The 26,791-nt window shown below is 34.9% G+C and overlaps 1 protein-coding gene across 7 annotated transcripts in view; it reads left to right on the forward strand.

Moving 5' to 3' along the window:
- IL7 (interleukin 7) overlaps positions 1-14,874 on the forward strand; it is a 46,692-nt gene extending 31,818 nt beyond the window's left edge. For 3 of the 7 annotated variants that reach the window (XM_087420590.1, XM_087420589.1, XM_004427135.3), the window contains 4 exons: positions 8,759-8,839; positions 9,918-10,049; positions 12,067-12,120; positions 14,403-14,874. In XM_087420590.1, coding sequence (XP_087276716.1) covers positions 8,759-8,839; positions 9,918-10,049; positions 12,067-12,120; positions 14,403-14,522 — 387 coding nt within the window. In that variant the 3' untranslated portion in view covers positions 14,523-14,874. The remainder of the gene's footprint in view (positions 1-8,758; positions 8,840-9,917; positions 10,050-12,066; positions 12,121-14,402) is intronic. The other 4 variants (XM_087420591.1, XM_014784982.2, XM_087420592.1 and 1 more) reach the window with 3 other exon arrangements.
- The last annotated feature ends 11,917 nt before the right edge of the window (positions 14,875-26,791 follow it).

Raw genomic sequence — 26,791 nt, forward strand, 5'->3', positions numbered from 1 at the left:
TGAGATACCACTCTCTCTTTCCCTCTTTTCTCCACTCTTTCCATAAACTTTCTGCATGCTACCACAGCCCTCAATCCAATTAAAACTGTTTCCACCTCCTCCAGTCCACAGACTGATTGCTGCTTGAGAGGGCAAGGACCAATCTCTGTCTTTTATTGGTGTATTTAGACTATTGACATCTAAAGTGGTTATTGATATAGCTGGAGTAATATCTACCTTTTTTTTTTTTTTTACTGTTTTATGTTGTTCTTGTTCTTTGTTTCTGTTTTTGTCTTCCACACTTTTGTTGCCTTTTGTGGTTTTGACATTTTATATGATTCCATTTTCTCTCCTTTCTTAGCATAGCAATTATACTTTTATTACTTTTATTAGTGGTTGCTCTTGCCCTAGGGTTTGCTATATATATTTACAACTAATCCAAGCCCACATTCAGATAACAATAACCACTTCACAGGTAGTACAAGTACCTTCAAATAACAACATAGTCCTCATTCCTTCCTTCTTCTCTCATGTCCCTTGCATCATTGCTTTCATTCATTTCACTTATATATAAGTACACATTATATATATATATTTATATTTATAATGGAATATATTGTTACTGTTATTATTTTGAACAAGCTATTTAATTTTGTCTTCATTTATTCATTCTCTGATGCTCTTCCTTTGTGTAGATCTGAGTTTCTGACCTATATTATTTTGCTTCTCTCTAAATAACTTGGGTTTTGTTTTTTTTTTTTTAGTGAGGAAAATTGGCCCTGAGCTAACGTATGTGCCAATCTTTCTCTATTTTATATGTGGGTTGCTTCCTCAGCATGGCTGATGAGTGGTGTAGGTCTGCACCTGGGATCCGCACCTGTGAACCCAGGCCGCCAAAGCAGAGCATGCTGAACTTAACCACTACACCACAGGGCCAGCCCAAGAATTTTTTTTAAAATTCCTTTCAAGGCAGGTCTACTGGCAACAAATTACCTCAACTTTTATCTGTCTGAGAAAGTCTTTATTTCTTCTTCCCTTTTGAAGGATAATTTCTCAGGGTATAAAATTCTAGGTTGATAGTTTTTTTCTCTCAACACTTTAAACATTTCACTTCACTCTCTTCTTGCTTGCATGATTCCCGAGGAAAAGTTGGATGTAATTCTTTTCTTTTCTCCTTTGTAAGTAAGGTTCCCCCTCTCACCATGGCTTCTTTCAAGATTTTTTCTTTATCTTTGATTTTCTAAAGTTTGCATATGATATGTCTAGGTAGAGGATTTGGGGCATTTATCCTGCTTGGAGTTCTGTGTCCTTCCTGGTTCTGTGGTTTGGTGTCTGGCATTAATTTGGGGAAAACTCTCAGTCAATATTCCTTCACATAGTGCTTCTATTCCTTTCTCCCTTTCTTCTCCTTCTGATATTCCCACTATGCATATGTTACACATTTTGTAGTTTTCCACACTTCTTAGATGTTCTATTCTGGGTTTTTTTTCCCCCAGTATTGTTTCTTTTTGCTTCTTAGTTTTGGAAATTCCCATTGTCATATCCTCAATTTTTTCCTTGAGGATGTCTAGTCTAATAAACAGCCCATCATTCTATTACAATAGTGATTTTTATCTCTAGCATTTCTTTTTTATTCAAATTTCCATCTCTTGCTCACATTATCCATTTTCTTGCATGTTGTCTACTTTTCCCATTAAAGGCCTCAGCATATGAATCATAGTTTTTAAAAATTCCTGGTCTGATAATTCCAACACCTCTGCCATATCTGACTCTAGTTTTGATGCTTGCTCTGTCTCTACAAATTGCATTTTTTGCCTTTTAGTATGCTTTGTAATTTTTGGTTGAAATCTGGACACAATGTACTGAAAAAGGATCTGTGGAAAACAGACTTTTAGTAATGTAGTGGTAAGGTGTGGGGAGAAGGGAAGCATTTTATAGACCTATGATTAGGTCTCAGTCTTTTGATGAGTCTGTGCCGCCGGACTGTAGACTTTACCAATGCTTCTCAGAACCTTCCTCCCTTAGGTGAGACAGGATCGCTAGAGGGGGCTGGAGTTGGATGTTTCTCTCCTCCCCAGATAAGTTAGGCTCTGATAAAACCCCAGCAGGTTAGGTTCTGGTTAACTAATTTCTCATCATGGCAGGCCTTGTTAAGAAGAACATAATGCTCTGACATAGTTCAAAATGGTTCCCTTTCCCCTCCCGCTGCCAGAAGCAGGAAGGGCTTTTTTTCAGATATTCACTGTAAGGACCTCATAGAACTCCTGTAGGTAGAACTCAGAAAAGTGTGCACCCCTCCTCCCCCAATGACAGGGTCTCCTTTGAGGTTTTAACTCTCAGACTTATCCACTCTGAGCCTCCAGCAATTCATCAATTATAGTTCAGGTTTTTCTACTCCAGCACTGGTTTCCATGGAGATTTCTGCTCCTGTGAATTGTGATTATTTGTATCCACTTGTCTGTCTCTCCAGTATTTGGAGCAGCAGTTTGCCCTGTGACCTCCCTTCTCTGATGGCTATAAGAAGAGTTGCTGATGCTTCAGTCTGTTCAGCTTTTTACTTGTTGTTATGATGGAGTGGTGACTTCTAAGCTCATTACATGCCAGATTGGAAACCAGAAGTCCTCCAAACAAGTCTGTTTTCATACTAATATTTCTTTGGTTTATATAGTATTTAATTAAGTGATATAATCAAATAATAAGTATAACTTAGTGTTAGGGAATTGACTTAGTAACTATGCAACTCAAATTATGAGAACAAAAATTTGAGTATATCAGAAACTAGACTACTAGTTGGGAGTGTTCCGTGTGCTGTGGGCACTAGTCAATATGATTTTACAGAAGAATTAGAGAGTATTGATCAACCGAGCAAGTTAGTTAAATGGAGAAGAATTAAGAGAGCTTCTCCCACGTATGGTCATGTGTGTGCATATGCATATACATTTGAATATGTGCTTCTACATAATACCTTTTTCTTTTGATGTTTTATTATAAGCAAAATATTATCTCAAAACAAATATCATAATATCTGCTTCCTTTATGTTCCATCACTAATTTTTTACTATGTATTATCAGCTTTTCTTTCTATTTTCGTTTTGCTTTCTTTATATGGATACATTTGTACAAGACTCAACTTACTTGAACTTTTAGTTGGCATTTTACACCATGGACCACCACCTCCTTAAAACAATCTATTCTCCTGTTTTTCTTTCTAACTCTCTGTCTCCTCTACGTATGTGTCTATTTTGACATCTGTTCTTAGATCTCTGAACATCAACTCACACTTCATCTGTTTAAAACCAAACACACAATTTATTCACTCCACCTCTTCTGCCATTTCCTATCTCAGTAAATGGCAACACAGTATATTCTGTTGCACACACCAGAAAACCCAGGAATCATCCTTGGTATGTCAATATCACTTAAATTTAATTTGCAAATCGCGTTGAATTTGCTTCCTAAATGTTTCTCAAATCTATTCACCTATCTCTACGTTCTCTTTCACTACGAAGTCCAATAAACCGCTGTCTCAAGCACTGACTATGTAATACCCTCCTACAGATTCACGCGTATACTTTCTTGAACTCTTCCAAATCATTCACCATATTGCTATTAATATGATCTTTGAAAAAGGTATTTAGTCATTAATTATTGCTTTTAGGATCAAGATGAAGCTATTTAACATGTTCTTAAGCCCCTGCATAATTTTGTCTCTTCCAGCCCCTCTGGTTTTAAGTAAAACCAGGGATTTCTCCTGCTTTCTCAACTATATACCTGCTTTCCCTTGCTCTCTTTTATCCAGCAGCATACCTGCCATTGTTCCCTCCCACTTAAATGCAGCCATACATGCATTCATACATCTTGAATCCTCCTTTATTTCCTCTTTCTCTAGTTCACTCATGCTTCAGATCTCAGTTGAAGAGTTCTTTTCTCAGGGAAGTCTTCACTGAGGTTCCTTAATAAAGTCCTTCTTGTATGGGTTTTCAGTGTAGCATATACCTTTTATTCATAACAATGATCAAGTTGGGGTTTGTTTGTGGTTGTTGGATTGATGTCTGTCTTTACCACCAGAGAGTAAACTTCTTGACAGAAGGAACCATGTGCGATTTTGGTCACAGTTCTAGCTCCACTATTCTATGGCACATAGTAGATGCTCAACAAGTATTTGATTGAAGAATAAATGAATGACTTTTCATTTAAACTAGGAATCAGCTACCAATTCATACTATAATCTGCTAAGCTACCTGATCAATGGTAAAATTTGTGCCAGTTGAAATAGGATTCCAAGAACATTATATACTTTTTCAAATTCCCTACAGAGTAAAGATTTCACTTTAAATCCTCCAAATGAGTCTTTATATAATACAAAGACTTTGGGCCATGGATGGGCTGTAATAGTGATGATCAGAAATGAAAAATATTTCTGTGGGAACCAAGATCATTTTCAAAGACCGGCCGGATATGAGACTGAATCTTTCTTTTCTATGTCAAAACCCCAATCCTTAGAACCAGACCTACAAAATGAATAGAAGGAGAATAGAAAGGAAACAGCAATCAGTCATGTCGCTGCTGACTAGAATCATTTATCAGCAATAATTACACATTAGTTCACTTAGAGCAAATGTGACCATGAAGATTCACTGTGAGACTTCCTGACCTTCTCTCCTGAAGGAAAAAACACGAAAACATTCAGAAGGGAACTATTCTTCATGACAGAGAGTATCGCAATTGCGTAAGAATCTGTTCTGAGGCAAAATACTTGAACTGAAGGTGCTGGCTGCCCCAATTCATTACCTTTGCCCATTCTCACTTTATTTTTGGACAATTAGTTGATCCAAAAAGCAACAGTTCTATATTGGTCAGCTTTTACTTCATAACAAACAGCCACAGAAGCATACAACAATATACATTTATCACAGATTCATATTTACGCAAGTTGGCTGGGGTCAATCGTCTTCACATGCTTCATTCTGGGTCACTGGTTGGAGGAGCAGCTGTGTGGTAGTTTTAACATATGTCTACGAATTCTGTGACACTCCTCCTTTCAAGAGATGGAGCTTAATTCCCTTCCCCTTGTGGACTTGCATTAGTGATTCACTTTGAACCAATAGAATAAGATGGAAGTGGCAGTGTGTGACTTCCAAGACTAGGTCATAAAAGGCATTGTGGCCTCCTCCTTGCTGTCTCTTGAATTGCATGCTTGGGGGGAAGCCAGCCACCATCTTGTAAGGACACTCAATTAAGCCTATGAAGAGGCTCCCGTGGTGAGAAATTGAGGCCTCTTGCCAATAGCTATGTGAATGAGGCATCTTGAAAGTGGATCAGTCCTCTAGTCCTAGTCAAGCCTGAGGTGACTACAGACACAGCCAACATCTTGACTGCAACATCATACAAGATGCAGAGCCAGAAGTACCCAGTTAATCTCCCACATTCCTGACCCAAAGAAATTATACAATAATAAATGTTTGCTTTAAGCTACTAAGTTTTGTGATAATTTATTATGTAGTAACAGATGATGAACACAAGCTGCTACCATGGGCTTGAAAGAAAAGAGTGCAAGGGGCCAAACTCGATTGTGGAAGTACATTTCAAGCCTCTGCTCTTGTCCAACCTACTAATACCTACTACCCAAAGCCAAGTCTTCTGGTCAAACTCAACATCAGTGGGCAGAGAAACACTTCTGTATAGTATGCTGAATTAAAGCCACCCAAAGATATTAGGTTCTAATCCCTGGACATTTATAAAGAAAAGGACTCTTTGCAGATGTGGTTATGTTAAGGATTTGGACATGGTGAGATTATCCTGGGTTATCCAGAGGGGTCCTAAATGCCATCACTTTGTCCTTATAAGAAACAACAGGGAGGACTTGACACACACACACAGAAGAAAGTGATGTGGAGGTGGAGGCAGAGACTGGAGACGTGGCCACAAGCCAAGGAACACCAAGGAATGCTGGCAGCCACCAGATGGAAGAAGAGGCAAACAACAGATTCTTCACTAGAGTCTCAAGCTGACACCTTGATTTTGGACTTCTGGCCTCCAGAGCTGTGAGAGAATAAACTTCTGTTGTTTTGAGCCACCAAGTTTTTGGTACCTCTTGTTACAGCAGCCCTGGGAAACTAATACATCCTCCCATGGGGTGGGGTAGGGTAGGGGTTGAGTAATGGCTGAACAATAATCTAACCTATTTTAGCATCCTTTCAAAAAATAACCAGAAAGTCAAAAAGGAAACACTATGTATGGATACTACCAAAATAAATGAACACATAAATAATCAAATTAATACATACATAAGAAAAATGAAGAATTCAGACCACAGATTAATTATGCAGAAAAGCAGTAGAAAATGCCAAAATTTTTCTTCTTAACAGTCTCTAAGAAACCAAAGTAAAAAGAGCTAAAAATAATACACTATCAGAGAAGAGATAATAGAAGAAATGAAAGTGAGCTCTCTGGATTTAGTGGGGAAAATGGAGAATAAAATAAAACCCACAAATGAGTTCCTGATTAGAACAGGCATATGGAAGATATAGTGGAGAAAACCAAATAAAATGAAATTTTAAAAAATCAAAGATAAATATATAAAAGAAAAAGTGAAATAGAAAATCTATTAATGTTTTTGAAGAAGAGACTATTACAAATGCAATAGAAAAAAATCAAAGAATAAAACTATGCTGAAATGAAAGAAGATGTAATTCTACAAATTGAAAGGACATTATGTATTTTAGGAACAACTGATATAACATGTTTTATACTGGAAAATATTGCACTTCACAATCAGTATGATCTTGGCTTTTCTCTTGTTATTTTCCATATTCATAATAAATATGAATAAATCTTCAAAAACCTTCAAATAGCACAATGCCTATAAGAAACTATCATTGGTAAAGTAATTCAACTATTTGTTAAGTCAAAAGATGGATATATAAGGTTCTTTCCAACTCCATGCTTCTATAAATCGTGGTCTGAGCCATCCTTCTCATAGAGCTTGAATGAAAACAATTTCAAAAGCAACTGTAATTGGCACTCATGTACACTTATGTTAAATTTATTCATAAAATGAGCTAGAGTCAACTAATGCGTAATAAAGGTGATTTCTATAAGAGTCAACCTTTTAAGTGTATAGTAACCTTTTTATATGCTGTAATAAACACTTGGCAAACAAATCAACTGGTATAACATTACCTTTCTATATCTGCAGAAAATGAGTTTTGTTAAATACCTGGAACAATGACTTAACCAATATGGCTTTTCAGATATTCTTGTGTCATGCTATTTGTTAAAATGCTCCAAGAAACAGGTACTAATTCTTTGGCATATTTCATATCATATTTTTGGTAAATTGGAAAATACCATACAGATCGGCTGCACATTTGTCTATCTTTTTTTTTGAAGGATCGCACAGCAAAAAATAAATGCATATTTTATCAAAGAGAATGTATGCATGATTTATTGTCCTTCTTGGGGTTAAATGGAAGTCAATAGAAAAATTATTTAATAGGCAAATATTAATTCTGTGCTACCTTTTCGGGAATGTGTATAATGTGGCAACATGAGGATAGTTACAGAAAATATATCTATTTGCACTTGAGATATTTGCAGTATGACTGGGGTAGTTGGCACTAACGAATCTTCTGTTTACAAAAGCATACTTTTCCAAAGATAAGAGGTGATGTAAAAGTGTCCAAGGATGCAGCATCTGCCCTTTATATAAAACAGCACAAGAAACTGGGGCTGTGTTTTCTTATCATTGTTTCCCCATAGGGCTTGGCAGAGGACCTTGCACATTGGCCCATAGTAAGTGTTGAATGGTTAAGTGAATGTTTACATGTGCAGACACTAATTCCTGCAGGTAAAAAGGCTAGTGTATATATTTAAAGTCAAGATAAACCCAGAGACCATTTATGCTTTTCACAGGTGACAAGAGTATTGCACACTTTTCTGAGAGGCAGATGAAGATTAGAAGCCCATGACTAAATCCCGCCATTACTCCACTTTCTATCCTGTTTCTTTGGTGACAACATATAGGCTAAGATTGCGTGAAGTCCTTCTAGAAGCTCTGATAGCATGGAATTGCTAGTTTGCTGGACAGAGCTAGTCCAACCCTGTGCATAAGAGAATCTGAATCCTAATATGTCAACTAAATTCTTGATTCAGGTAAAGCCCACCTTCAAATGCTGCATTCCTTAGAAATGGAAAATAAGAATGTACCAGTTTGTCTTTCCACTCCTACATTACACACGTTTAATCCCATTGTTTCTCAGCAAAATTCTACCTCAAACATCCCAGACAAACTGGACTGTTAAAAATGCAGCAGAATGAATTTCAACTTTGCTTTCACTGTCAACAGGTTTTACCTTCTTTCTAATGTAAATTCCCTTTGTTGCTGTTTGATAGTAGCAGGAAATTGGACCAAATACGCTCTTAAATGCATCTCAACTTCATTATTTCAAAATTTATAGGATTTGTCTATATAGTAGCACTTCTAAAATAGGTACTTTTACTTCCCCAAATGAGCCAGAGTCTCTCAATGATTTCTGGGATTAAACTATGGAGTCTGGGGGGGTGGTGGGCTCTAAATATGTGAGGGTTTGTGTATATACTTGTTTATTATTCAACTATAGAAAACTATTCTTCATTCCTAGTCAGGTGAGTCAGGCTAAAGTTATTTTCCTTAAAATGTACATATGAATACCAAGTATTATAACATTGTTATTTTTATAATTACTACATACTAGAAAAGTCCTCAGTTTAACATATTATTTTATATTATTTATTACAGGACAGCATGATAGAAATTGATAGCAATTGCCTGAATAATGAATCTAACTTTTTTAAAAAACATTCATGTGATGATAATAAGGTAATGATAATTATTTGGAGTCTATATGTCGTTCAAGCTTGATTTCATAGAAGCTTATTTTTTTTTGTATCTCTGTTAGATAATTATATTGATTATATTAATAACATATTCTTTTGGTTCCAATCAGACAATTCCCACTGATCTATTAAGTTATATTATGGTCTTGTTTTATACTTTTATTTTACAAATAGCCCTGTGCTTATTTGACAAATATTTTTTTCTATTTTAGCATTTCATTTTTCACTTTGAAAATACTAGAAGAACTGCTGTATTCAAAGATACACATATCTCTTATTTCTGAAATTTTTATGCAGAAAACTGTTTTTAGAGCGATTGCTTGCACACACACAAACATAAGTCACGGGCATAATTTATTTGTAGGCATTTTGAAATTTTTTCTTTCAATATTTGCTTATCTTCAAACCACTACTACATCCAATTGGTGTAATATTATAATTTACTAACTTCCAGTGAAAGCTTGTTTCATTTCTTTCTACTGAAACTAGTGTGCTATTCGATAGTCTTTTTTAAACTTACAATAGCTGAGTTAACTTCATGGAATCTAATAGCATATCCATAAATTCTTTTTTTTTAATTTCTTACTATAAATATCTGAAAAATTTGTTTTAGGTGAATATGACCCCTTATTTTCTTGTTGCCAGCTATTCATCCATTGCTCAAAAGGTGCAAAAATAATAACAATGAGAAAAACCACACATACCTTTCATTATTGTTGCTTCCAAAAGCTCTCTCCTTTGGTTATCTTGTTTAAAAATTGAACAAACTTATTATATGTTCACCCTTAAGTGATAAGATCACACATATATAACGGAGAAAAGAGACTTTAAAAAGTCAGATAATCATTAAACCAAGTTCTAAGCACTTCAGGCTATCACCTGGGAGCTAAATAGTTTCAGTCTGGTTACCTGTCAGTCACGTGATTAACCGGAATTGAAAGCTGGGGTGGAGGTGGGGCATTATTTAGCAATATGGTTCTGGCTTTAGACTCCTTAAGAAAGTTTATCATTACTTAATATTGTATTTGAACCACAGCCCTTCTGATTTTTTTCTGTAATAGGAACCTATGTTTTTATATCGTGCTGCTCGCAAGTTGAAGCAATTTCTTAAAATGAATATCAGTGAGGATTTCAATCTCCACTTATCAAGAGTTTCACAGGGCACATTAAAATTGTTGAATTGCACTATCAAGGTAAGCTGAGGACTGTTTACTTTGAACAAAAATATAAACTACTCTCGTGATAGGATACTACCATTCTCTAATGATCACAGAATTTTAAGTGCTTATTATATCACATATCACAGAATTTTAAGTGCTTATTATAACTTAAATGTTGAAACACATTTACTCAACTTTAGAGGACGAAAGTCTCAATTTGAAAAGTACCTATTCATCTCTTTGCTAGGACAAATAGTTTATGAAAGGGGAGTAAATATAAATGAAGGCGTATTGCATTGCCATAACTTTCAAGGAGGTTAGTGTGGTAAGTTGAGTGGAAAATGGTAAATTTTTATCTCTAAAACTTACTAATAATTTTAATTAATATATGCACATATTTATAAGAACTCATAGCCAATAAAACAGGTAATCAAATTTATTTAACAAATATCTTTATATGTCAAAACTGGGCATATATATGACCAACAATTTTCTATTTTTTTGCTTCAATAACTTTGAAAAGTATAGGGCTAATTTTTCCCTATTTCACTGCTAGCAGTTATGAAATATAAACAACAAAACAAAATTTGGAAGATATTATCTTGAGACTAGGCAACAGTTTTTTCATCGGTAAAATGAAGAAAACTATATTAGCTACACTATAGGATGTCGAAAAGGTTAAATGGCATAATTCATGTAAAATGCTTAGTACTAAAAAGGTTTCAATAAATGTAATATTATTATTATTATTGTTACCCCCTCTTCAGAAATTTTACCAGCTGCCACACAAAACCAAAGCTTTCTTATGATTTTTAAGGGAAATTTTTAACATTTTTATGATAGAAAAAGGATTGTGTGTGTTTTTATTTTTTAATACCAATAGTTGCCCACAGAAGGTAAAACGGTGAGATTATCTTTGAGCCCTGTTGACAGTGATGAAAATAAAGATGATATAAGTTGGACCACTTTATCTATCATTATGTTAGCTACTTGATAAGACTGGCTTATCTCTCAGCGTCCTGGATTTGCCAAGCTTATTTCCAATTTTGTCCCTTTTGTTGGTCCCTTATATGGAACTTCTACTGTTGTCTTTTCTATAAATCTGATCTATCCTGTTCTATGCATCCGGTAAGGCCAAGCTCAAGATTCATAAAGACTTCATACCCCAGCCTACCAGCTCTTAATCCTTATTTATAGGGATTTCAAGCACTGTCTAACGCAGGAATGGCAGATAGGTTTCATGTTGCTTACACATCCAATTGCTTAGTAGTGACTATTGGAAACACTAAGTTGAGTTTAAGCCTTAAGTCAGGGCTCAACTGGAAAGACCACATGACAAACTAGTGATATCACCTCTTGGCCTCAGAATGGGTAACGGATATAGGTGTGCTCTATATTTGCAATTCCTTCTCTCATATGTTGAGCTTTGCATGGATCACTGTGTTCCAAAACCAACTAATCACAGGGCAGAGAAAGAAAATACACAAATCATTTAAATCTTGAAATTAAATAAAATTATGTTACAAAATTAACTAACCTCATACAGTCCACCTTTTTCTTGAAATGATAAGGCAAGATATTAAAGACGGTCACCTACATTGCATTTTCCTGATGCGTCAAGCATGCTAAAAGCTTTTACTGTTATTTCATTTTGCTTCTGATGAGTAAAGCTCAGTAGAATTTATGGTCAGGATTTAACAATTTAATGCTAACTTTATTTTCACGTTGATTAAAATTCTAGGTTTGTCTTTGCCAGTATACCCTTCTATGTTAGTTTTTCATATCTCACAGCTATTAACAGTGCTGGGCATACCTGCAAAATGATGGATCCAGGGTATTCAGAAGACTCACCTCTCTTGCTTCTTCCCTTTCCCTGATATTCTATTTCTAAATGAAATTTGTATTCTGCTACACTAACAATAAATAATTTAAAGCAGATTCTCAAATAGATTAGCTGAGCTGAGAGTAATTTGAAAATTAGCAATTATATTAATAGAAGGAGCAATAAAAGATTAATATTCAATATTGTAAATTTAACTTTGTTTTTAAGGTTAAAGGAAGAAAACCACCTTCCCTGGGTGAAGCCCAACCCACTAAGAATTTGGTGAGAGTGACTGTATAATTTTCTTTCTCTATCAGCTTTTTACTCAACTTAATTCCTTAGTGTTTCTCTTTGAATTGTTTTCTTTTTTATGGTTGGTTTTGAAAAATATTCATTATAATGTTAATAAAAGGAAAAGGGAGGTACTTCCTAGAAATTGGATCTCTTTCAACTGCATTTTTAAAAGCCACTACTTTAAAATAAAAGCAGCTAAGGAAAATATCAGAGCATTGATTTTTTTTTTTAAGCGACAAAATTAAAACATCAATAGATAATAGGCAAAAGACATGAACAAACTATTTATATAAGAGAAAATAAACTAGAAAACAAGTGTATGAAGAAAAAAAACCATCCTTGTTAGTAAAGAAATACAAATTAAAAATGAGGACCCTTTTATACCTATTTTACTAGCACAGAGTGTACAATATATACTATATATGTACAATAGTATATAAATAATTCTATATATATCTTTATACACATACTATTATATATTATTGCACAAAATTATATAGTGATACAGAAAATATTTATGAATGAAAAAGCATATTTAATCTGATTAAATATTAAAATGATATAAATATTAATTAGGATGGGACACAGAAAAATGAACACACCTGGTTCATGAGAATGGTGGGTCCTTCTTTTGCATTTCCATTATTATTATAACGTTATTTGACCAATAGATACATGGGAGCATGGAAATTCCTTCCTCCTCTTCCAGAAGCAGGATAAGTTTGCAAACCGTGGGATTCAGGAAACCCTAGGAATTCCACCTGAAGTGGAAGACTTGAAATGAATACAGGAGCAATATGTATTGAGGGCTTCTGGCTAAGAAAATTTGGAAAAAAATGTTTAGCAAAGGGAGATAGCATCTGTGTTCCCAAGATGACAGAGCTAAAATCATGGTTCTTTGTTTTTGTCTTTTTAATGAACGTTCAATCTTGGTCTCTGAGGAAAAGTCGTGACATTTTCACCTCTATGTATTTCAAACCCGATTAGTCATATAAACTTCAATTTGCATTTTTTAAAGATATCCTGGGACCCTCATGAAAAAGAATATGAGAAATTCCTCTTCATATTTATCTTTGAAATCTGTTGTCTAATCTTTTAAGTGTATTATTTAAATATGTGTTAGTGTTACTAAATATGTAAGTAAAAGAGATCTGAATTTGTGACTAAATTAAAAATAGGACAGAGGAGCTCAAGACCCAGTCGTTATATTTACTTGACATGTGACTGTGTCAGCTTATTTGTTGTCTTTGCAGCTCAGTTTCCTCATCTATGATGGAGGTGAAATCATCAATTTCATAGAGTTATGAAGTAGATAACACGAATTAATGTATATAAAGCATTGAGCACGATACCCGAACCAGAAAACACCCAATAATTGGTTGTTATCTAAATGAAGAATTACCCTACCCTCTACTAATCCCACTTCCCAGGGGCTCACAGGAATATAACTGAGTATATGCAGAGATACTCCCTTATATGGCTATTCCACGTGGGGTATCTCTTTCTCCACTTTCTGTAGGTTTTACAGGTAGCCCTTTTTAAGATTCTTGTCAGGAACTGAAAACTAACCTATAAGGCAGATGTCTTTCATACTCTAGTGAAGACCAGATTGTTGGGGTAGACGTTAAGGCACAAGCCCAATCAGGTAGATCCTTATTAATCATCTTTGCCAAAATACTCTGAATATTTTCAGTGTTAACTATTCCTTCCACAAAAGATACATTTTTTCCATATTAAAAAACTCAATTGAGTGGCCAGCCCCATGGCATAGTGGTTAAGTTCATGCATTCCACTTCAGCAGCCTAGGTTCGCGGGTTCGGATCCCAGGTGCAGACCTACACCGCTCGTTAGCCAAGCTGCAGAGGTGACCCACATACAAAGTAGAGGAAGATTGGCACAGATGTTAGCTCAGGGCTAATCTTCCTCAGGGGAAAAAAAAAAAAACTCAATTGAGTAATCCTCAAATATCTTTCCCACGAAAGTTTAAGCAGCATTCTTCTGTCCACTGTTGCAGAGGTGAAAATGGCAGCCACCGACATAGCTCTTTAATTTATCCTAAATCTTAAACCACAACAACTTTGAATTGCTTACACATCAATTATCACAATTATAGTTAGAAATTATAGTTTAAAAAATATGTGAGATTCTCGTTTTTCATTACATCAGATTTTCAGTATAACTTAACATGACGGAAATTAAAGATTGAATATTTTAAAACGTGTATTTTTATAAAAATGTGAACTTAAAACTTTTTTTATATATTTCCCTAGGAAGAGAATAAATCTTTAAAGGAACATAAAAAACAGAATGACTTGTGTTTCCTAAAAATACTACTACAAAAGATAAAAACTTGTTGGAATAAAATTTTGAGGGACGCTAAAGAACATTGAAAAATATGGAGTGGCAATGAAAACACATGAACTTCAGTTGTATCCTCCAAGAATCCATCTGCTCATGCAATTTTTCAGGGTAGAATGCCTTCTAGAAGTTACTGAATGGATCCTGGTAAAAACGGATGAGAGCAATTGAGAAATCCATGCTGTAGTACTAGAAGATGGGCATAGACAAGGGGAACTGAATGCTGCAATCAACGACTGTTCCATATGTTTGCAGACTTACACCAACCGGTGTTAATTCTGTGCTGATTTTTGTAAGACAATCCATGTAAGGAATTAGTTGCAATAATACTTTTGAAACCTGCTTAAAAATTTCAGAAGAAGATATATAAAATATGTGAAGTATATAAAGGTTACAAGAATTAAAAATTAACATTGTTTTATTATCAAAATAACGTTATGGCTCACTATGCGTCAGTATACGGCAACAAGACTGGAAATTGTCTGCTGTGCTGGAAATCTTTCAGAGTTAACAGTGAGACGCGGAGAATGCCCATGAGAACAAGAGTCATATACCTTAAAGAAACAGCAGCTTAAACAAGTCCAAGATACTTAAGAGAGATATCAAGAGATGTAATTAAACACGACTGTATAACCCAGTGCCTACAGTAAATTGTACAGAAAATGTTTTAAAATGAAAATAAAGAATAATTTCACAAAAGAGAAAGTCAGCTGTTCTAAGGATGCTAAACCGTAGTACTGAGTTACTTTTGTCATTTATGTATAATAAAACTTGTCTACATGAGTTTGCAATTTGGTAGGTATATTTTTAAGAGAATAATATATGTTGGCCTTTTAATTAATGGAATGTGTATATTTAATTTTGACACTATATCTGTATATAAAAATATTTTCATACAGTATTACAAGCAAATCGCTTATTTTGGATAACCTCTCTCCTTTGATAATAAATGACCTATGTATTAACACTGTCAGATTCACTTAATGGATCTCAACAAGATTTTTAAGATAAGATTTTTAATCTTGCACCACTATTTGATCTCTCACTTTCATTGAATAAATGACCTTTAATATCTTGTTACTGAGAAGGTACATGAAACCAGGACCCTAAAACTGTGTTAAGAACAGGAACACTACTTTACTTTCTATGTTAAATTTTAGTCTTTTAAAAGAAACTTTTGTATATACTAGACCCAGTTTAGAAAGATCAGCCAACAGTCTTCACTTACTTACAGAGGGAAATGAAAACACTATTTTAGGGAGGCAAGGACCCTAAAACAGCCAGGAGTTTGCAGTTTGCTGAACTCACAAACTTCATGCTGTTTCACAGCTCATCACCACCTAGCTTTATTTGATCTACAGATAATGCTCAGGGGCAACCCTGGATATGTGGTGGTCAGATCTTCCTCTCGGTTCGTGTCTGTCTCTCTCCCTCCAACTCATATGGGGTTTCATCCTCATTGGTGCAGATAGCTATATAGAAGCACACAGACAATTGAACAGAATTCACTGACTGCCCCATTAATGGGGCTTTTAGTCGAGTACGTTTTCTGTATGGTTCCATTATTAACTCCAGAAAAGGGAGTTGACTAACACTTTTTAGGAGCAAATGATTCTCCACCAAGCCCTTTCTTTCTTCACGTGGACTTTTCCAAGTAGGCTGTGTTTCCTTCCACCATAACACATGGTCAACTCTATGGTACACCTCTGCTCCGGTGAACTGGTGGTCTTGGTAAACCATCAGCTATAGAAATGAGAAAACTTTAGGTTTCTGAATGTAAACTCCTAAAACTTTGCTTGAAAGTGCTTTCTTGAAGGCTGTGTATAACTTTCCCAACACTGTCAAAAAAAATTTGGAGATTGTGGCAAAATAAGGAGCAATATTTTAAAATGCTTGCTAAAAGTTATTAAAATTTTCTCCCTTGATTTTTTTATCATTTGTTTAAGATAGATTTGAATTTTAGAGAAAACTGACACTCAAAAAGTTTACTCAACATACACTGTGTGTCAAATGCTTGGAAAAAAAATACCAGGCATTTATGTTTGTATTTCTCTTAGTCTTGCCTTCCTAACCACTAGCAAGGTAAGTAGAGACACGGCAGGCTGGTTAATAATGATCTTGAATACAATATTTTTACTCCCCAATTAGAGACTTGTTTTATCTCAATAAACATTCTTCCAAATGTGTATGTGGATGCTTTAAATAAGCATTTTATAAAGCTTGTTCCAAGAAACCCTAATCCTTATTGATGCTCCAAAAAAAAGAAAGCAAGCAAGGAAGAAAAAAAGGGAGGATTCTTAAAACAGGCTTTCAAGGAAGCTGCTGAAGGAAATACTCCTTTCAAGATTAACATAGTTCTATTAAAACTAGAAAAGTTTCTTTGCTTCATACTTCCATTGACAGCCAGCTTAAGGAGGACATTTCATCAAACCTACTGTAAATATTTCTCCAGAAACACACATCCTCTACTCTAAGTCAGTCTTTACAGTACTCTGAAAATTCAGTCTTTATGTCTTTTTTCATTATGTTCTTACTGCCTAGAAAGTTCTCCCAAATTCTATCCAGATCCTGCTCAAACTTCCAAATTCTATCCAGATCTTCCTCAATTGCTATGGCTTTCATGATAACTCTAGATAATGCTAATATTTCTTCCTTTAGTTGCCCATAGTACCCCAATGCCTATATCATGCATTATTATTTGATCAGATTCATCTTAATATTTTATCTTAAATACAATTAGTATTTAAATAATTTGTTTTCTATTCATGTTTCTTTAAAATGTTTTCTCTCCTCTGAAAGAATATATGATCTTTTATGTTCCCTTCAGCTCCTTAATAGGAAAAGCCAGACCTACTGTAGGTAATAAGTAAAGATGAATTGCATTAAACCAGTCTATTAATAAAATTTATTTAAATAATCCAGAAAATACATTTCTACAATAAAATATAATTTACTTAAAGATAGATATGATAGGACCATAGAACATAACTAATTTAAAACAATATGACCCCACAGCTTTGTGTTCTCACAATCTCCATGGAACTTGCTTTCATTTCCAAACTTTGTCATGAGACATCTTTCAGTCTTGATTCTGACCAAATAATAGAATCAGTAGAAATATGATAGGATAAGACAAAATAGGTAGGTACATCGATGATTGCCAATTTCAACAGTTTTTAATGTCCAAATATCAAAATATATGTATTCAGCTAGATTCACAAATTATTTAGTATTTGAGAAAGATGCAAAATGGGTATTTTGGTTTGGGAATAACCTGGGGTTTGTCTTCATTTGTATGTTTTGCATCCTCTCCATATAAAATGGTAAGAAGTGCATTTTTCTGTATAAGACAGGAATTCTCTAAATGGGGGAGAGATTAGTGTTCCTTAAGATACTACTCTGAAAGTGAATTATTTTCTATCCATATTTTACATGAAGGAAGTGAAGACAAGTGGCAACATTTACAGTTTAGGATTTGCTACTCTTGCTAGCTGACTTATTCCTTTTCCTTCAAGATCCACTCTAAGGGTCCCATCCTTCCTGAAGCCTTTCTCACCTTCCCAGATGGAGTTGACGATTCCTTCATTTGTGCCTCCACTGCTCAGCTCAATAAATAACTCAATAACCTACGAGGTGCTACCATGTGGGAGATGGACATATGTTTGCCAATTTCCACATTTGATGCTTATTACAAATTTTCTTATGTCTGAAATCATCTGATTTAAATGGGAATATTTTAATTAAAAATTTAATTGGACAGAAAGTTTATACATTTTTCTGGAAATGTCCTCAATACTATCACACGTAAAGGCAGCTTGGTTTGCAGAGCATCCAATCAGGTGAAGTAAAAACTTTCTAGTAGAACCAGAAATATCTCCCAGAAAAGGACAAAATGATAATTGTCTACACTGTCATCTCCTTGCCTAATATTTCCAGCAGAAAGGAAATGGATTTGTCTTTTGCTGTAAAAAATCTTAAATGTGTACACCAATACATCTATCTTTCTGCTTAAGAGTAAGTTGTTACTTTCATTTAGGGTAAGTTAGATACCAGGGTTAGGAGTAATATCTTCACAGCCAAGTGAGTTTGAAGAAGCAGCTCCAACTTTTGAATACAGACCACTTAATGGGAAGATGCAACACAAATATGGACAATTAACTCACTCGACAAATATTTATTAAGCGTCCATCTCTAATGTGCCAGTTCTGGTCCTAGGGGTACAACAAAGTCCCTGCCTTCATGGAGGTATATTCCAGGAGAGGAAACAGTCAACAGTGGACAAAATTATTCCAGAAAAAAATTCTATGGAAAAGAAAAAAACTGAGATAGATTCACTGGTGGAGAGAGGTGGTATTTTAGGTTAGATGATCAAGGAAGATCCCTTTGAAGAGAAGACATTTGAAAATATTTTATTGGTCTCAAAAATTTCAACATATAACACATGACTGGTACTATCTACACACAATAAATTTCATTGAAGGAGTCAAGAGATTTTGCAACAGAGATCAAAACGACATTTCAGCTATAGTACCTGACATTGCCATAGAAATAAATTATGAAATTATCAAATGTTTGACTTTGAAGTAGTCTATTGCCTTTAAGTGGTGGTATATAAGCTTTGCTTATCTTTTTATTTTGAAATAATTTCAGATGTATAGAAGAGTTGCAAAGATAGTACAGAGTGTTACCATGAACCCTTTACCCAATTTCCTCTAATGCTAACATCTTACATAACCATGGCACATTTATCCAAACTAAGAAATTAGCATTCCTTGTTGTGGGGGTGGCTATGCTGTGCATTGTTGGATGTTTAGCAGCATCCCTGGGCTTTACCCCCTAGATACCAGACACATTCTCTCCTGAGCAGTGACAATCAAAAATGTCTCAGATATTGCCAAAATCCCAGGGATACGTTTGAAACCACCGTTCTAGAAGTTTTATAGGATGTTTTGTAGTCAGATCCATGACTCATTTTGAGTTATTTTTTAATATAAAAGGTGTGTATCATGGTTCATTTTTTTGCATATAGATATCCAATTGTCTCAGTGCCATTTGTTGAAAAGACTATACCTTGTCAACTGAATTGCTTTTGTGCTTTTGTAAAATTCATTTGACTATATTTGTGTGGATCTATTTACAGATGCTCCATTCTGTTCCAATGATCTATGTGTCTATCTTTTCTCCAATACCACATTAACTTGATTATTATAGCTTGATAATATCTAGAAATTGGGTCGAATGGGTCTTCTGATTTTTTTCTTTTTCAGAATTGTTTTGGCTATTCTAGTTCTTTAGCCTTGCTATCTATACTTTATTTTAGAATCAGCCTGTCAAACCACAAAAAAAAAGTTTGCTGGAATTTTGATTGAGAGTGTATTGAGTCTATAGATTAAATTGGGGAGAATTGACATCTTTACTGTGTTTATTCTTTGAATTAATGAACAGAGTGTATTTCCATTTAGGTCTTTGTGTTCTTTCATAAGTGTTTTATAGTTTTCAGCATACACATATTTTGTTAGATGTATGCATAACTATTTATTTGTGTGTGTACATGCCCATGCACTATTGTCAATGGTATTTTAAAGTTCAAATTCCTACTCTTCATTGCTGGTATATAGGAATGACTAACTTTTGTATATTGTCCTTGTAGCCTATGAACCTCCTAGAACTAGACTGATCAGTTCTAGTTTCTTTGTAGATTCCTTGAGATTTTCTACCTAGACAATCATGTCATCTGCAAATAGAGGTCATGTGTTCTTTGCATGTAGAAAACTTTTAAAATATTATTTTATAAATTCTTAATTTACCTTCAGCATAGCCCCACCAGCCAAGAATTTGTCAAGCTTTACTTTCTGAGGTTTGTATTATGAAAATAATAGGTATGATGAATTTACCTTTTTAAACTACTCCACTACTCCATCATCAGAAAATTTGGATACACATTTCCCAGGGGTTCATCTCTCCATTGCCATTGAGAATCTTCGCACTAGATTAATACTAATAGTTACTGATACATTTCTACATAAAACATTTTCACTTCAACTAATTTTTGAATTTGATAGTTTGAAGACTATTACAAATATAAACAAATAGTTGTTTTCCAAATATGTCAATCATTCCCTGACTTGTCCACACCTCCTGTAAAGGATTCTGCCACATCTATGACTTCTGGTAAGTGGCTGTGTTGTTTACCACGAACTCATGCCTCTATCCCAACTAATAGGAAGAGAATATCGGGCATCTGTCCTAAGTACAACTAATTAATAGATTGGCTAATTATCTGTGATGTACGTCATGTAGCTTGAAAAGATGAACTAATTCAGGTGCTCTGTGCCAGGAATTTGAACCAGAATCCCAAATGAATTTGCCCAAAATGAGTCCAAAATAGGAAGTTGTAAGGTTTAATTAAGGTGGGCACTGACAAGCTGAAGGAATGTGAGAGCAAAAATGATACATAGCAGTGAGTGAGGAAGACAGACTATAGAGAATGGACAGATGAGCTAAGAGCAGCAGAGGCTGGCAGGTAGGCCAATCCTTGGAGCTCCCTCAGGACCTAATGACCTTCCACTTTTAATCCACATGCATCTTATATTAAACCCTCTTTCTCAAAGTTTGAAACGCAGAACGATCTCTGTCCCTTATATTTGAAGGTTCTACTCAGATTATTCTACAGTGATGAATAAGGAAACAAGAATAAAGGGCAATTTTATGAAGATTAGGTACTAAATAAAGTAGAATTAACCACTAAACTTTACCTCCCTAAGTCAGACAAAATAGTTGGGTCCGTAACAAATAGGGCTCTATTTTTAATGAGTTGGGGGTTAGGGGACTCAATGGCAATCTTGTGAAATGGGGATGCTGCTCCTTTTGTTATGCTCAGGTGGGGCTGAAAAGTCTGTTTCAATCTAAATTGTATACAACCAGTGATCAAGCTAAATTATATAGTGTAGTACTTTTCTGAGTGTCAAAAGTACTTAATTTGATCGATACATACAGACACTTGAGGGTGGAATGGGTGACAACTATTTTCTCTTGCCTTTTATTTCTCGCTAATTGAGGGGCCAAAGGACATATACACAGATTACATGTTTAAGCCAGATCATGTCACTTTCCTATTCCCATCTTACCCTGAGTAAGCCAAAAATCATCTGAGTGGCATCTACAGCATACACAGTCTGGCTGCCTGCTTACCTGACAATTTCCTCGTCTTCTCTCTCTTGCACACACCATTCCAGAGGCCCTGGGCTCCCACCTCAGTCTGCATTTTTTACCTCTGCATGAAATACTTTTTCCTCTCTTTTCCACCTGCATGCTTCAAACATACTGAATACTGTCTAACAGAAAGCACTAAAAATTGGGGGGAACAATCCAATCGACAATTCAATGAAGTAAACAAAAAGGATTAACAATAGAGGCTCAGCCCTCTTCCGGGGCTGTGCTCAGATAGCACTTTCTCAATGCAATTGTTCCCGAACATCCTATTTAAAATCATAACCCACTTCCACTCTCCCTCGTTTCCCTCCAACTACCTCTTCTCCACTTACTTTTTCTCCATAGCACTCGTCACATTCTAATATAAAATATGTTTACTAATTTCTCTTCATGTTTTCAATCTTCCTCCACTGGAATGTGGACGTCAACGGGGCAGGGATTTTCGACTGCTTTGTTCACTGCACCTAGAACAGTGCATGGCACATAATAGGAATTAAATAAATATTTGATAACCATACAACATGCACGTATATCAAAAATTATATAATACTACTAAATAACTGATATCATTTACTGAGAGCCTGTTAAGCATCAGATATTGTGGCAAAGATTTTATACACATAACTTATAATCCTCAAATTAGCTCTGCCAGGTAGGTATAATTATACTCACTTAAATATTTCTAAAAATTCAGTTTGTGATTATCTAACCATTGATTGGGATGAGGAAAGGTGTCTTAATTCAATATATTGAAGATTCCCTCCTGTAGAACATGGTTTTAAGCACTTTTCCCATTACCATGGCCATTGTAAAAGGGAAGCACAAGGTAATAGCAAATTTTATCACTGAAGAGTTTTTAAGTGCAAATAACAGATCCCAGTCTAGTTAGTTTCAGCAGAAAGGAATTTATTAAAAGCTATTGGGTAAGTCACAGAATCTCTGGGAGAGCCAGATAATCAGGTTCGGCAGCTGTTCAGCCAGAAGCAATGCTCAAGTTATAATGACAGACTACTCCAGGGGAGGACAGTCAGCTAAAGTGCCACATGGGGAACAAGCCACATCTTGCAATAAGGGTGCCACTTCTCGACTCCGCCACTGCTGCCTTTGAAGCTCAGTGTCTCTCCACCATCCTCACTGGAAAACAGATACTGCACAGCGTCTGCTTCTTCTCATGGCCTGTTTCAGAATCCAAGTCTGTTGAGTAGTCCCCAGGTCACGTGACTATTCCCTAGCTGTTAGAAAGGATGGAAGACTAAACTCTGGCTACGATCTTCAGGCAATGGGATCCAATACATAAAACTTACCAAACATAGGATTTCCAAAAGATGCTAGCCACAAACATAACCAGTACCCATTACAAATAGCAACAAAATTTAGGTTTAAAATAGATGAAGGTAATTTTTCACTACTAGGTATGACTTGGGCAATGTTTAATTTCTAGTATTGTTCAATGTTTTCTACTTAAACTACAGTAAAGTATCTAAGACACTGAATGATAAGCCCCCCTCCTCATATAACACCTTTCTGGTAATGACATCAGTAAGAAACAATCTTTCTACTGATACAAGAGGCAGAACCATAACAGTGTTTACCAATAAGGGAAGACCATGAGAATACAGTCCCTCACCAAGGACACAGAACTGGTCTAGCACACATGTTGCTCATTCAAATGTCTATAGCAAGACATATTGAAAAACAAACCCATTGTTTTAAATTTTCTAATTAATAGTTAATTGAATAGCATGTTTCCAAAGAGAATCACCCTTGAGGAATTCGTGTTTCAAATAAAATAAAAAATTCCTAATGTTTCTTGTGGGGTTCATATGAGTTTTCCCTATAAGGACTGTAATTTTAGGAAGATTAGTAAAAATAAAAATCTATTTTTAAAACTTTCTGGTTGTTCAAGTATTCTTCTTGACTAAAAGAAGGTTTAAAGATAAGTATCATAGGTAAATATGTGAAAATAAATCTAAATATTTCAAATATATACACATATATATTATCCTCCCAGCTCAACAACAGAATGCCATAACACCTTTTAAATATTTAGACCAGGTTTAATTTTTATTTTATGCTCTATGATGTAAAAATTCACTTGTATTCCCTGGACTCTTCAAAACACAGGTGATAAGCCTTTAAAAGGGAGGTGGGGGGACCTATATGAGAATGCCCTTTGAGTGAAATTCAGGAAAAATAATCCCATTAAAATTACACCTAGAGTTGGCAGACATCGTTTTCAGCAAAAAAAGGTATTATAAAAACAAATTAGCTTAACTAGATCACAAGGGCTATGCTGTACATTTGTGTTAGAAAACAACTGAAGATGAGGTGGTGATTTTAAATAAACTGTTATCACATGCAGGTGATTTTGAAAAACATAACCCTCTCTATTTTTTTAAAGATTATAAAGGTAATATATATTCATTTAAAAATTGGCAATATAAAAAATATAAAGAAAATATAACATCAAAAATTCTTCCAGTAGAAAGAAGCATAATATATTGAGGAATATATTTCAAGCCTTTTATCTGTGTAGTTCTTTACATAATTGGAATCATATTTTATACACATTGCACTACTTTAGGCTAGGTTTTTGTCTCAGTAATGAAACATGACCTTGTTATGCCATTAAAAATTATTTGAAAGTGCTTTGTTAACGTATTAATTTTTATCACTACAAAAAACAGTACTATTAAATATGTTCTGCTTAAGTATTTTTCTATACTTCAGATTAACCTCCTCAACAAGAAGTACATCTTAGAAGTAAAATTACTAGGTTATGAGGCATGAGTATTTTAAAGGCTTTTATATTAAATTTAGTCGACTTTTTCAAAAAGTGTTATCAATTTGTGTCCACCATCAGTGGATAAGTGCCTTCATCTTAATGCCCCATGGCAGTTTTCAGTTTTATTATAATTTATGATTGCTGATTTGATGAACGAAAATCAGCATTTCATAGTTGAGTATACTCACCATTACTAGCAACCTCCTATTCCCAGCCTTCTTGTTGCACATTCAAAATAGGCACAGAAACTGAGGTTTCTGGGCAGAGAGAGAAAAGATGACAGTGAAGGTGAAGAGTTATGTGACATAAGATTGAACAGGTGGAATCATAGGTAACTTTTACTCAGCGTGGCTTGTCCTTAGTCCTCAGGACAGCTGAAGTCGTTCATATTTTACGGCTCTGACGGACCCCAGTGCACACACATCCTTGCCACTGCCACTTGCCTTTTCCCAATAAAAGGTAGCGCAGCTCTCGCTCATGTTCTACCAGGTTCCCCTTAAGCATTAGGACAGGGCAGAAAAAAAGAAAATAGGAAATGGTCAGCTGTATAACTTGGGGTGATAAGAGAGAAGCTCCATCTTCAAGTCTTGGGCAGTATTTTCTTGGCACCTTTATAACAAAAAAGTTCCATTAAAATGAATTCTTCCTGGGGCTGGCCCGCTGGAGTAGTGGTTAAGTTCACATGCTCCACTTTGGTGGTCCGGGAACCAAGGCACCACTCGTCAAGCCATGATGTGGCGGCGTCCCACATATAGAGAAAGACGGGCACAGATGTTAGCCCAGAGCCAGTCTTCCTCAGCAAAAAGAGGATTGGCAATGGATGTCAGCTCAGGGCTAATCTTCCTCACACACACACAAAAATGAATTCTTTTTGTCCTAAGTTGTAATTGTCCATTTACATATCAGCTTCTCCAAATAAATTATATCAACTTTAGGGCAGGGACTTAATTACATCTTATTTATTTCTCTTGATTCCTAGCATTTCATGGAATAAAGACCCTATCAAGCATCTGTTAAATGTTTATAGCTTTAGCTTTGTGCATTCTCCATTAGTTGGTCTAACCATTTATTTAGCTCCTATTTAAATAGATGTCATTCTCAAATGTTAGATAATGTTAAGCCAGGCTAGATGATTGAAAAAAAAATCCTTATCTTAAAGGATATAGATTATAACTGTTGTACAACTAAGATGAAATGTTAAATAGTACAAGGAATATTTGGTAATGTGCATGAGTAATATGTTTGAGATGCATAATTTTGCTAACAAAATACTGTGAGGTAAATGTTAAATTATCTATCAATTACTACCACACAGGTGCTTGAAATGAGCTAGGCTAGGTTTTTAAGAAATCAACATATGGATTATGAAAATCACAATAAAACAAACAAAAACTATCTCTTAAAAATCTCTGTAACTTCATGTTATCAAAAAAAAAAAAAATCATACCTATACTGCTGAGAGGCCTTTAAGACAATTGGAGGCTCATAATATTAAAATATCCAAAAGCACCCCCTAGTGGCCAAAAAGCGATTCACATATAAGACAACAAAATTGTATATAAATAATGAGTATCCTGACAATATTTAACTGAAAAATTTCTAAATGAGAATAAAAATGAGTGTGGCTGTCATTAACTTTGTTTTAATGATTCTGCACTGCTCTATTCAATAATATAGTCCGTTGGAAAAATTAACCTTAGTACTAAAAATATACTTACCATATAAAATACATATATTTGCAACGCAAATAGACACCACAGTTCTGCTGACTCTTTGTAGCTGTTTGTCTATTATTTTTTCATTCCCTGAGCTTCTACTCATGGCAGCAGCGTTTACCTCTAGCCTAAGGAAAACTGAGTACAGTTAAACATGCCTAATCTGATCATATTTTCACTAGAGACAGCTCCTGTTTAAAATATTAAATATAATGGTTTAAATCATTAAGTATTCATCACACTTTTTGCCATTAAACTAATATTACCTAATTAGAAATATCCATAATGTTTCCTATCAACCTTGACTTCACTGTTTTCAAGTGCTAAATTTTATTGGCTATGAAGAGAATGTTTCTTGTGCCTTAAAAATCTTGTGGTGAAACATATTTATAATAGTTTGAGGTCATAAACACTTCAATAAAACAGTAATAATTTATTTAAAAGCTGATGTCACAAAAACTGCCAATGATAAGCTACTTTCTCATCAAAAAATTTGTATTTTGACTTCGAATATTTTCTTTATGTTTCAGTTTGTTCCCATCTTTTCACCTATGTCTGGCTAAAAGATAAAATGTCAATGAAAACCAAC

Source organism: Ceratotherium simum, chromosome 31 (genome assembly GCF_057802395.1).
Source record: "Ceratotherium simum simum isolate JZ-2026a chromosome 31, ASM5780239v1, whole genome shotgun sequence".
In the NCBI taxonomy this organism is placed as follows: Eukaryota; Metazoa; Chordata; class Mammalia; order Perissodactyla; family Rhinocerotidae; genus Ceratotherium; species Ceratotherium simum.